Raw genomic sequence first — 13,914 nt, 5'->3', positions numbered from 1 at the left:
ATAGTGTAGGTTTAGCTGACTGAAGCACATTTGCAGACTGCAAGATGCCACTTCACTTATCAAGCTTCGGAATGTGTGCGTTCACAGCCTCAGTAGAGCCATTGTCTAAACACGGCCTGTCCTCCCAGGAGATAAGGGTACAACTAACAACCAACATTGTACCAGTCACAGGATACATGAATCACTGCGGCCTTGTAGCCATCCTGCTTGTTCGACAGTTAAGGATAAAACATGTTTTCTCAAACTATAAACTATGCCGATAACGGGGAAGAGATAACAGCAAGAATGCGGGGAGTAGGATGAGACAAACAACATCTGTGACTGGCATGGTCAGAGGGTACCCGAGTTCAAGGGGTAGGCCCGACCGTTGAGTGACTAACCACATAAACCAATAAAGAGTAACTGTTGTGACACTGTTTGTACGTGTACGCCCCCATTCTGTAGTAGGTGGGCGTTGCTTATAGAATTGTATAACTTGAATGAACTGCTACTTATCCCTCGAGAGTGCACCCCTAGCTTGAGGAAGCTGAGTGGCTCTCTCTTGTGCACAAGTTCTCTTGGTTGTTTTAATAAATTCTGAACTTGTCCTCAATTCCATCTCCGTCTGGAATTTCTCCAAATTCGAATCTAACACTCAGTAACTGAAATTTCTATGTCCAAAGTAAAAATTTAAGCACAATAAAATATTCAAAAAGTTACATATTTCACAATAATGTGATTACATTTATTAATTGAATTGTCTTTTAATGTTTTCAGTAAAGTTTTTACTGAAACATTCAACCTTTCCCAAAAGCCTGGGCTTAGACTTTCTGCTCAGAGCAGCTAACTGAATTTGGATTGTGCAGTATACCCAATTTTTTAGGTGCATCAGTACCATTCAGTAGCTGAACCATTGGAATTTTTTGTTTGTTGTTATTTTCGAAAATTATTTGAATACATTTTTGAAATTTGTCCTCTAACTTTTCACATTGCCCTGCTCCTCCAGGATCCACGTAAAGTTATTTTCTCAAAACATTTTGGCGGCGGCCTCCAGCAGACCCTATTCCACTTATCCGGGTTGGGTCCAAAAGCAGGTGTTGTGCCCCTTACACAATGCGGTCAAGGACACCTCTACAGCACCCGAACCAATATGGCGTTGGACATGTTTCCAACGCTGTTCAGTTGCGGGTGGTTGGTACCCTAAATTGAACCTCTGTGCCCCGTTTTCCACATGGAAAATAGGTGCAACAAGGTCTAATTTCACCCCATATCTTTCGTCTTAATTTGAGATTTTTTTCCAAGTGAAAAATTAGTTTAATTTGTTTCATTTAATTTAACCTGTGATTTTTAATAGTTAGCAATCAATATTTACATTTTCTTAGATGTGTGTGAGAGACAGAGAGATGTTTAGGAACCAATCACTACACACTAAATTCAATGGCCCAGAAATTCGGGTCGAGGGCTTCCCTCAGGTGCAAGCCTCCGACCTGCACTTACCTTGCGCGACGGCCATTGTGCTGTGGGCCTGCTCCAACTGCCGGCGCGCAGTGCTTGCGTATCCCAGGGGCGCAGTTAGTTCGATGCGTCCCTTGGGATCACGTGGGCCATGGAGAGCCAATCGGAGCAGGGAATGCTTCATTCATAAGTTTGACAGGAAGGGCTGTCAAACTTATAAATACTACAAGCCCCAAAACATCACTAAATCTTCAAATAATTTTTTTTTTTAAATCACATTTTTTAAATAAACTATAAATTACATGAAATAACTATTTTAAATAACTTAAATTTTTGAATAAAATAATTTTATTTTCTAACAGGACTAAAAATAAACTTACCTTTCTTTAAAATATTTAAAAATAATAAACCTGTGGAAAAAATGTTTTAATTTTAATTAATTCACCACTTACCTTGTAAAAAGCAGGCCTTGCGACTGTTTTTTATATGTGTAACTTCTGGAGACTTACCCTCCCGGGAAAACCTGCAAAAAAAACGTAAGTTCGATGCACACGCGCAGCCTCTCCTGCGCACGCGCTCGAACTCTGAACCCCTTCTTTCAGGGGAACGGAAGTGCCGGTTTGCCACACATGCGCAGTGCATGCAGGAAACCGGCACTTCCATTGGGCCTACGGGTGAGTACCCCGTGCATACTCACCCATGGAGACCCGAATTTCTGGAATGTTTACAGAGATTCCTTAGAGAGTCACAAACCACTGCTGCCAAACATGAGATTTCCCCTCAGCAAACCTCAGGTTTTCCCCTCTATAGTTCTGAATAACCCCTGGCTCCCCTTCATAGTAATGCCAGATCATAGATCCCCATCTCCTGTGCCCCACCCCCAAACACACACACACTGCCACACTCCAGCAGTGCTATCAAATTCAAAGACTTCCATCCCAAAGCTGATCAACTGCAGGACAATTTTTCAGTGCTACCAACATCCAGATTGCCTCCATTGCTACCAAAGTGCAGGACTGCCAAGTGCAATTAAACTCCATTCCCCTTCCCCAGTACTGCTAATTAACAGCTATCTACCTCTACTTGGTCTATTTTGTGTAATAAGTTTTTTAAATGGTAAGGGATAGAAATGAAATCTGCAGGTAAAGGAATTGACTCACCACGAGCAAATGGGAGACATACTAATATATTTTTATTTATGTATAAATATATAGATAGATAGATAGATAGAAAGAGCTAATGACTACAGTGCATCATAATCAATACTGAAGACAGCAATATTTTAATGGCATGTTCTTCTCTAAAGTGGTGCCTAAATGCATCTGATAAATGTATTCGACTTCCATCACAAAGTGTGAAAAGTATCTATTTCATTGTACTTTTCAGACACACATATACAGAGACACATACATACATACAAAAAAATAGCGATTTCATATAGCAGTAATTGGTTTAACAACATTTTGGTCCTTCATAATTACACAAATATCTCCACAAAGAATAATATCTGAATGTTAACAAGGAAGGAAATATAAAGCAATAATGAGAGTCTAAAGATTTTTAATATGCAACATATTAGTTGTGTCTCAACAAAGCATTTCTTTTGGTCAGTATTTTCCCTCTGTTCCAGAAAAGCAAACTCACAAGCACCCTGTTAAGAATGCAATGTTTTGGTTACCTATGTTCACTTAACACTGAAAAAAATGGACTGAATGTTTAACACTAAATCAGTATTTGAGCAAACTATAATTCATTTCTTAGAATGTTGATCTCTGACCCGCGTCTTCCAAGTTGAGGTGTCTCATTCTTGCTGTGCCTTCAGGAACAATTTCCATATTGGTTTCAACAGAAACATTTGTTTTGTTTAAGACAGATCCTTCTTCACTGCCTATGTTTTCTTTTATATGTTCTGGAGGGCGCTTCCACTCTGGACGTGTGGCAATCCAAAAGATGCATCCTCCAAAGATTAAAATGAAAACTCCCAGAGTATTGACCAATATAGCCTCAGGAGGTGACTGAGAATATGAGAGCGTGGTATTTCTACCTGAGCGTCTGGAAAAGAAAATGGAAGAAGTCTAACAATAATAGTGGCAAATCTCCTCTTCTAGCTGAAAAAGTATTTCTGCTCCTATTCTAAAAATGTTCAAACAAATATTTGGAAATATCATAATCCAAATTCAGGATTCTGAGCCTTTCAAAGCATACAAATTTTAGGAGACGGAGTCATGTCTGGGATACACCGGAGTTCGTAAATTGAATATAGCAGCTGTCGAAATTAGATACTTTCCCCGTAGGCCTAGGTCAGTGGTGCTGAGGGGGGGGGGGGTGGGTGGGAAGAAAGAATTGTATTTCAAATATCATTCTTTAAAAAATTTAGCTTCTTTTCATTTGTAACACCCAGACATTACAATAAGGTGTTTCAAAAGGTGGAATGCAGATTTTTCAAACTAATATTTAATTTTTTTTAATGACTATGCCATCATGTCTAAAATATGTTACTGAGTTTTGCCTTATGAAGAACATGAATATCCTTTTCTGAATTGAATGGCCAGCTTGTGAATAAGGATAGGCTCTATCACTAGGTCAAGGATTAGAAGTATACACCCTCTTATCCCCCTCCCTTCCACCCCCACACAAAGGATTGTCAAGGATGCAGATTTTGTTTTTAAATTCACCTTCTTGTGTTGGAATATATGACAGAAAACTAGGTGGGATATTCTGCACATGCAGAGGAAAATGTTGCCTTCTGTCAATGTTTTGTATTGAAAAATATGTAAATTGCTTGATTATTCCAAACTGGCTTTTTCAGATTTTTGTCACATAATCAGCATTGGTTTTTTAATGAATGCAGTTAGTTTATTTATTTACATTGTTAATATTATTAAAGCTGAAGTGAAACGTTGAGATTTAAAAAACATTGAATCTAAATTATTTTTGTAATTTTTAGATTTTAACAAAATCTAAAGAATATAAGGGTAATTTCAGCTATCCTGTGCTCCCAGCCGAGCCATGCTTGAAGGGAGTATGGATTAAAGAAATTAGGCTACAATATCTAAGCCCTCCATACCTAAATCGAGTGTGGCTGAATGTTGAATAGACAATAGAAGCATCACAGTAAACAAGATGTTGTAGGTGATCGATATTGTTCCTATGCATTACCATTTCAGATAGGCTTTGCAGGAGACACTACTGTTGCTGATGACTTGAAGTACCAAATAGTGTATAGAACTAAGGTAAAACAGAGCTATTTGTGCTTATATTTAATATAAAATGCTGATTAATATATATTTACTGTAAAACCTTTTAGTTGTTTGTTAAATAACTGAGAAATGAAACCAGATCACTTTGATTAGGTTTACGATTGGGCCAAAGAGATTAAATGAAAATCTGTTCTACTGGCATGTGCCCCATAGGTCAAAAGGCCTATTTTGTGCAGTAATTTCTATCATTCTATATGTACAATTATTGCTGCCATTTTCTAAATAATTCTTTGATAACACTAGTTTATACTTACAGAGTGAAAATAAGTTTTTCAGTGATTCCCATTTCAGCTGCAGCAATTGCCATTCCAAAGATGAAAAGACCAGCGAAGACATGGATTGACATGTAAAAAGCCTTGATAAACATAGGAGTGAAGGGCAGCAGAAAAATGCACAGCCCTAATACTATCTGTAAGGTAAAAGAAGTTATTCGACAACCTGTTCAATACTTTCCACAGCCGTCAGATGTTTAAGAGACAAACTGGCAGCTTTCCGGAGGAGTAAATCTTTTTCTTACGGGGTTTCTGTGTAGGACAAGCCTTCTTCTGAATTTTTTATGTACTAAAGCACTAGAAAGAAATGAGGTCACAGCTTAAGTGATCTTGAGGTTCTCATCTAACTGAAGAATACTGATTGACTGTCCCATTTAGTTTTCTAAAATAAGCACAACTAAACTAAGTGTTTTACTTCTACTTCCCCCTGCCCTTGACTAAATGGAGTGGGGATAAGCAATAATCTGAAGTTAGAGGAGCAAAGAGTGTGGGCAGCAACAACTTCGTAGTCAACAGTGGCGGCAGAGAAGGAGAACAGGGTGTTGTTGGCTTACGTATGAAAACTCAAGACCTGGTGCTTAAGAATAACTAAGGGATAGCATGCAAACAGTAAGTAAAAGGGGGCAAATCTCAGGTAGCCATCTGTGCAAGGGAGATATTTTGGCTGCTTTGGGACAGGTGAGAATTAAACCAGGATAGAGCAGTGCCTGAAGGTGAACCCCGAAGGAGAGATGGTGGAAGGGGATGGAGTGGTTGACAGTGCTGCAGGTAGCAAAGAGGTAAAGGGCAAGAAGGGACAATGTGATGGACTACAGCAGTCTTGTATATGGGTTGGAAGATGGATTCGAGTGACTCAAAAGGGAGTTTTAGGAGAGGTGGGAGTTGCGTTCAAGGATGTTAGAGGGAAAGAGCAGGTTGGAGACATGGTTGGAGTTAGTGGAGAGGTCTAGGGAATATTTTCTTTGTAATAATGTGATGACAACAGTTTTGAAAGGGTAGAGAAAGTATCAGATGATAGGGAAATGTTGGTAACATCCGTGAGCATGGGGCCAAGAGGAAGGAGTTGGGTAAACTGGTCCTGAGTCAGAAGGAATGATTGGGAACACTAGGTTTCATGGAGGAAATTAGTTCACCGACTATAGGGGAGAAACTGGAGAATGAAAGTAGGGGAGAGTTAAGGAGGCAGCAGTAAATAGCCTTGATTTTGGAGAGAGTTGTCCATGAAATCTCCACATCTAGTGCTAGAGGCAAAGACAGAGGTTGTAGGTGGGAAGATCTGAGGAGGTGGTTAGTGGTTGAGAAAGAAGTTTCGGATCATTCTTGGCTCTCAGAATGATCCTGGAGCAATGGGAAAAATTGGCCATATCTGGCAGTAGATGGCCAGATTGGTTAAATGCCACAAGCACACAGATGTGAGATTGTGGACGTGGTAGGTGTACCTACCAGTGGAAGACTGTCTGTAGCCTAGTGGAGATGAGGGCAAGAAAGATGATCCAAGGCAGTTGTGAAGCAGATTGACAGAAGTGTCAATATTAGCCTAAACGTGAGGAGTGGGAGTTGGGAGCTGGAGTAGGTACTGGGGAGTTGGGAAGGGGGTACTTTTTTCCAGGGATGGGACAAGACGGCGGTGAACTTTAGAGCGGGTAGAAGAATGCAGATGAGGAAGTAGTTGGAAAATATTGGTAATCAAGATCTGCAAAGTGGCCAGGTGGTCTTGTGATTGAGAGGTCAAAAGAGCGACAATAAGATCACGGGGGAACTTAATGTGGTGAGTGATGAATTCATCTGCCTTATGCATTTTAAAGATTTATAATTTTAAGATTTCTACACATTTCTTTAATTATGTTTGGTTATTTAAAAAAGTATGCTTAATGTGCAGTTATGAAGCCGGTGAAAGACATTCAGCACCGAAAGAATTAAAGATGTTGGGCTAGAAATTCATCTCGGGCAGTGGTGTACAACGTGCGGTATCGGATTGGCTGCCCATTATACACAGCGCCTGATATTCCATTCCCTTGACTGCAATAGACTGAATATCAGGCACCCAATCCAATACTGCATGTTTTGTGCCACCGCCCGAGATGAATTTCTAGCCCGTTCATTTTGATGTTCCCTTCAAAGTAACACGACGTCACAGGGAATTTCAATGTTTGGCCTAAACAGTTAAGTGATTAAATTCAGGAGTGCCCATCATTGGGCGCCTCCCCGGGTTATTACTAGATTGACGGACATCGGGCCTCAGACCTCATTACAATGAAGACGGCCCTACGGGAAGAAGCAGCACAAGGCTCCAAGTTTGGAGGCAAGTGGTTGAGGGTCTTTGTTCTTTGTATCATGGGGGTTAGGGAGGAATGGGATCATTGGACCAGGGATCAGGGGCCTCGGGGAATGGATCGGGGGTCGTACTTTGTATCGCGGGATAAGATCGGGGCTTCAGGACCTGGAGTGGCAGTGATCAGTCATTATGGGAAGTACTTACCTTTTTTTATTTATGCGATGTTTCTCTGAGCCTCAGGACAAACCAATATTGGAGCTGGGACCTGAAGCAGGCGTTAGGCTGCTTATTTGCACATGCAAAGGTGTGAACACTTACTTCAGGCGTGGGTCAAGGATGCCTCTTGTTTGCCCTTACCCAATATGACGGGTGGTGCAGTTCCTGCCTGCCATTTTGGGGCCTTAGGAGGCTGCATAGTGCCTGTAAAACAGGTGCGATGCAGCCCACTTTAAATCCCTAAGGTTCTTAAGAGTGGAGGAACAGAAAGATCTAGAGGTGTGCAAATACACAGATCTTTAAAGGTGGGAGAACAGGTATAAAAGGCCATAAAAAGGCAAATGGGATTCTGGACTTTGTAGATGGGGGCACTGACTATAAAAGCAAGAAAGTAATGTTGAATTATTACAAGACATTGGTTAGGTTACAGTACTGCATGCGGTTCTAGGCACTCCATTATAGGAAGGCTATTAGAGCCATTGAAAGGGTAGAATTAAGATTCACTAGAATGATACCAGAATGAGAGGCTATAGTTATGAAGAAAGGCATGATTTTTTTTTCATTGGGTCAGAGATGTTAGGGGATGATCTGAAACAGGTTTTCAAAATGATGAAAGCTTTTGAGAGGGTAGATAATAAAAGAATGTTTGCACTGGTTGGTAAATTGGTAACAAGGGGGTGTAGATCAGGATGGTTATGAAGAAGAATGACAGAGAAATTAGATTTTTTTTTCCATAAAGAGAGTTATTACAATATGAAATGCTTTGCCACAAGTGGCTATTGAGGCAGAGACTTTAACATTATTTAAAAGAGAATTGATTAAGAATTTGAAAAGAAAAAAGAAAAAATGATATAATACTGCCTCCTAGATCAGTATGTTTCTAGTGCAGCAAGTAAAGTAGTGCTGTTTGATTTAGTTTTGAGAAATGAAGTGGGACAAATAACAGATGAGAGAATAGAACAATTGAGAAAAAGCAACCATAACATAGTTAGGTTCAGTGTGAAAATAGAAATGGATAAATGAAGAGTCAAAGATAACAGTGCAGGACTAGAAAAAAGGCAAAGTTCAGTGAGATAAGAAGGGATCTGGCTCTGGGCAGATGAATTAGCTAACAGCACGATGAATTAGCAGTGGGGAATCTTCAAATAGATTTATTCCTAAAAGGTGAAAAGGATAACTCCACAGTTAAATAGAGATTCCAGAGTTAAATAGTGCAGCGGGGATATGAAAGGGAAGATTATAAGGGAATATGAAAAAAGGAAAGCAGCTAATATTAAAGTAAATTGTAAGGACATTTATAAGCATATTAAAAGGAAAAAAATAATTTAACAGACCACTGCTGAAGGGGAGAATCTGGTTAAAGGGGATGAACGTATGGCAGAGATATTAAACACATAATTTCCATTGGTTTGTACAAATGATGGTAGCAGTGAGAATGTGGAAACATTTTTATAGATCATTTTAGAAAAGAATTTGGTTTTGAAAGTATTAGCATAATTCAAGACTGACAAGTCAGAAAGGAGATAGTACAAGCTATGAACACAATTTTTTAATCCTCCTTGGATACACAAATTGTGCTGGAGTACTGGAGGGTAGCTAGTGTAACAGCTCTGTTCAAAAAGGAAACAAAGATAAAGTAGATAACTATAGACCAGTTAGTTTACCATCAGTTGTGGACAAACCCTTGCAATCCATAATTCAAATAAAATTTGTGAGCATTCAGAATACCTATATAGGATAATAAAGACTTGCATTTATATAGCGCCTTTCACGACCTCAGGATGTCCAAAGCGCTTTAAAGCCAATGAAGTGTTTTTTAAAAGTGCAGTCACTGTTGTAATGTAGGAAATGCAGCAACCAAATTGTGCACAGCAAGCTCCCACAAACAGCAATGTGATAATGACCAGATAATCTGTTTTAGGGATATTGACTGAGGGATAAATACTCTCCAAGACACCGGGGATAACTTCCCTGTTCTCCTTTATCCACCTGAGAGAGAAGGCGGGGGGCCTTGGTTTAACGTCTCATCCAAAAGACGGCACCTCTGACAGTGCAGCACTCCCTCAGCACTACACTGGAGTGTCAGCCTAGACTTTTTGTGTTCATGTGTAGTCTTATACTGTATCATGTGCAGTTTTTCTTTTTATTGTGTGCAGTGTCTGTGTTGAAACATAAGGGTAAATGGGTTAAATCTGTTATACTGACAGTTGCTACTGAGCAAGAGTTGTTAACCAAACATTGCGGAACAGGGAGGTGGCAAAACCTGTTTTTTTTACCTTTATATTACCCGCAAAGGATTTTTGCTATTTGGGACAAAGTCATTTGTGAAACCAGCCAAGGCTAAAGTCTGTTACTCGGAACCCAAACACTGTGCTGAGTACGAGCGACACCTGCTGATAGGCAGATCAGAGGAGTGGCGAAACTGTCATGTTTATCTGGCAGAACCTGCTGTTGTGTGTATTGCAAACGTCTGTATAAAAAAGACTAGTGTGAGCCGACCGGTTTTAGAGAGGAAATCGAGAGTGGCTACCCAGGGGCTTGGAGCCATGCAATTGAAACAAGCTAATGACAAACTGGTACTTGAGAATGAGAGCCTCAAGCGACAGTTGGAGAACACGAGGGGAGAGCTCAGGGAACTAATATAGACCAGCCAGGGAGACAGATCGTACAAGTGTCAGTTAAAGATCTATGAGTTACCAGGGAAACTGGGACGCCACATCACCCTTGTTTTTTTAAATTCATTTATATGATGTGGGCGTCGCTGGCAAGGCCAGCATTTATTGCCCATCCCTAATTGCCCTCGAGAAGGTGGTGGTGAGCCGCCTTCTTGATCCGCTGCAGTCCGTGTGGTGAAGGTACTCCCACAGTGCTGTTAGGGAGTTCCAGGATTTTGACCCAGCGATGATGAAGGATCGGCGATATACTTCCAAGTCAGGATGGTGTGTGACTTGGAGGGGAACATGGAGGTGATGGTGTTCCCATGAGCCTGCTGCCCTTGTCCTTCTAGGTGGAAGAGGTCGCGGAGTTTGGGAGGTGTTGCCGAAGAAGCCTTGGCGAGTTGCTGCAGTGCATCTTATAGATGGTACACACTGCAGCCACGGTATGCCGGCGGTGGAGGGAGTGAATGTTTAAGGTGGTGGGTGGGGTGCCAATTAAGCGGGCTGTTTTGTCCTGGATGGTGTCGAGCTTCTTGAGTGTTGTTGGAGCTGCAATATACTTCTAAGTCAGGATGGTGTGTGACTTGGAGGGGAACTTGGAGGTGGTGGTGTTCCCATGCGCCTGCTGCCCTTGTCCTTCTAGGTGGTAGAGGTCACGGGTTTGGGATGCCGATTGTGATGCTGGAGACTGGGGAGATGGGGAAGAGGGACAGCCCGTTAATGTAGTAACTAAAAGTATTGGCCACAATGGCCAGGGCAATGTCATGAGTAGATAGGTCAATTCTACGCCCCTTAAGCCGGAGCAGGCTGCAGCTCTGGGCAAAGAATTAGGACCTCTCAAGAACAATGAGAATCCCATAGAATGGGCATGGGGAGAGTTTAAGAGAAGCCACCCTGAGTTAGAAGATGGAGATCTGAAAACGGTTCTGTTGACAAGTTCGGACGAGGGTTTGAAATCGAGCCTGCCTGCAGCCATATACCTGCCTCGGTCAACTTCAGACGAATTGGTAGTGGAAATATCGGAGGTATTGGGTCTGCACAGTATGAATCTGATGCAGGTGTGTGCAGACACACCCCAGGGCCCGACCGAACACCCAACTGCTTTTGCCAATTGGTTATATGATATGTACTGCATGATCCATGCAGGGGTCGTCGCTCCAGCTGCTCTGGGTTCAGAACAACCCGCAGAGCCACCACAACAACGACAAGACGAACCCCTGTTTAAGCAAATGCATATTAGTCAGTTGCAGTCCTTGTCCTGGGAGTTTCAGTCAATAAGGAACAGAGACGGCAAGATATAATAAGTCTGACCATACAGTGTTCAGGATATTATCCCAAAGGGAAAAAGCAAACCCATGGCAGTAGTAGAGGAAACAGCCCTGAGGGAGACATGGGGTAAGCAAGCCCCTAGGGAATGTGTCTCTCAGCCTCTGGGAAGAAGCGATAGGGGACCCCTGAATAAGGAATAGGACCACAGTGTTAACGCCTGTGGAAAGTTGGGACACTTCACCTGTGACTGTAGGCAAGGGCGAGGACGTCCAAATAACTGCCATGGAACACCCCCTCCATACTTGGAAAGGCAGCATTCACTGGGGTTGGTAGAGGATAAATTGGAAAAGGTATTGGCGGTATTGACTACAGCCAAAATCACTGGTAGGGCTAGGGAGATGGCTGCAGTCTGGGGACCAACGGCACCACTATAGCTATGGCCAGAGGGAGAATGGCCGGCCAATGGAAACTATGGGAGTCAGGCATGAAGGAAACTGGCCCCCCACCCCCCGATCGAGTCGGTAGTGGAGTTCCAACATGATGGGCATGCCAGACCAGATGTCTCGGCCATTATTGATGAGGGCCAATGGCAGACAATGGTAGTAGACATAGGTTCGGCAGTGACCATCATACATACTCCACATCCCGAACGTCAGGTAGCGACGGGAGGGAAATGCACACTTTTGCGAGGCTTTGATGTATCGCCACAGCATGCTTATCAGCTAAGTTTAGTTCATCTCTCACTGAAGGAAGTTGACTGTAAGTCAAGGTCCGCGGTGGCCACGCGAACCAATGATGGTCACGTTATTTTAGGAACCAATGTGCTTATGCGATATGGTGTTATTATAGATTATGAAAATGGATGTTTATGGTAAAATAAGGGAAGTGAAGGGACACCACCAGTGCCGATTTCAGGCGCACACACAGTATATGCAGTCAAGAGGGAGCATATGCTTCTCCAACACATTCAGGTGAGGAAGTGCAGCAGCTGTTGCAAAAGGGGGCGGGAGCTTTTGCCAAATCGAAGTATGACAGCGGGCGCATGGAAGGAAAGGAGCCTGTGAATGGAACTCCTCACCCGTTCGCCAAACAATACCCCATTCCAAGGGTAAGCCATCGTATGTAGAAGCCACTATCCAATCCTTAATAAAACAGGGAGTTATCAGAGCTGGTACCTTTACAACTAACTCTCTGATCTAGCCTGATAAGAAACCCGATAGTAGTTGGAGGTTGACAATTGATTACTGAAAACTTGACCGTGTTACACCCACTTGTTCACCGGTAGCTAGGACAACGGCCACTCTCCTATCTCAAATTCCGACAGGGGCCAACTGGTTCTCAACCCTAGATATAGCCAATGGATTTTGGAGTATCCCGGTAAAGAGAGAGGATCAGTATAAGTTCGCTTTTACCTTTAAGGACCAGAGTTACACGTGAACGTGTCTACTACAAGGCCTTCACAATGCCCCCATGATCTTTCACAAAAAGGTGGCTAAGGTAATTGAAGGGTTTTCAGCACCAGAAAACCTGTTACAATATGTAGACGATTTACTACTTGCCACAAGCAGCAATGGGCAGCATCTGCAACTGTTCGGTGGGTTGCTTGGAACATTTAAGGGGGCGGGACTAAAGTTGAACCCACGGAAAGCTCAATTGCTACAGAAATGAGTGAAGTTTCTGGGCATGTCCATCTTGGCCAAACTCCCAGGCCAGCACCACAGGCATATCACCCTATCAGGCCTCTGGGTCAGAAGGTTGTGGGTTCAAGTCCCACTCCAAAGACTTGAGCACAAAAAATCTAGGCTGACACTCTAGTGCACTACTGAGGGAGTGCTGCACTGTTGGAGATGCCATCTTTCGGATGAGATGGCTCTCTCTGATGAATATAAAAGGCGAGAGTGCTACTAACTGAGCAGCAGCTGACACTTGTTGGAACAGATGGTGGAGTACGTCAATGAAATGAATCGTTTTGTAGCCAGAAACATTGGCAAATCTAACAGCAGATTAAGAAGTATTTCGGTAAAAAGGTGAAACCAGCCAAATATGAGTTTGGAAATGTGGTAATGGTACTAAATTATAGAAAAAAGGAACATGTATTTGAGCCTAAATAGATGGGCCCCTTTCCCATCATGGCCCAAGTGAGTCCAGCTGTGTATCTGATTCAGAAAACTGATACGGGTAATAAGGTCACTAATGGTACCACATCAATCAACTGAAGCCCGCGAACTCAGTCAGTGACAAAACTGGTACTGTGCTTCATCTCAACAGGCTGGCGAAATCCTAAAGGACCAGAAAATGTATCAATGATTATACTTTTAGGTTGTGGGCGGCATGCTCCAGGAATGCTGGCCCCCTAGATGAACAATATGGATATAATCAGACCAGAGAAGAAGAAAGGACAAGAGAAATCGAAGAACGACTGAGTTGATGGTGGAGCTGCAGGTGCGAGATAGCAAGTCTCGATCACATGGAAGAAGTACTGAACGGGAATCGAATTACTGGTGCACAAGTGGAAAAAGGGAAGGGAAGGG

The 13,914-nt window shown here is 42.4% G+C and overlaps 1 protein-coding gene across 1 annotated transcript in view; it reads right to left on the bottom strand.

The window, feature by feature from the left end:
* Window positions 1-2,604: 2,604 nt before the first annotated feature.
* Window positions 2,605-13,914, bottom strand: part of cybrd1 (cytochrome b reductase 1) — a 46,043-nt gene continuing 34,733 nt past the window's right edge. Inside the window, exons 3-4 of the mRNA XM_085986269.1 lie at window positions 4,949-5,103; window positions 2,605-3,486 (exon numbers count right to left, since the gene is read on the bottom strand). Of these exons, the coding sequence (XP_085842395.1) occupies window positions 3,192-3,486; window positions 4,949-5,103 (450 nt within the window). The 3' untranslated portion in view covers window positions 2,605-3,191. The remainder of the gene's footprint in view (window positions 3,487-4,948; window positions 5,104-13,914) is intronic.

The sequence above is a fragment of the Somniosus microcephalus genome, chromosome 4 (assembly GCF_052327205.1).
Source record: "Somniosus microcephalus isolate GS21.2 chromosome 4, FLI_Smic_1.0, whole genome shotgun sequence".
NCBI lineage: Eukaryota > Metazoa > Chordata > Chondrichthyes > Squaliformes > Somniosidae > Somniosus > Somniosus microcephalus.
This window is presented reverse-complemented; position numbering and strand designations above follow the sequence as displayed.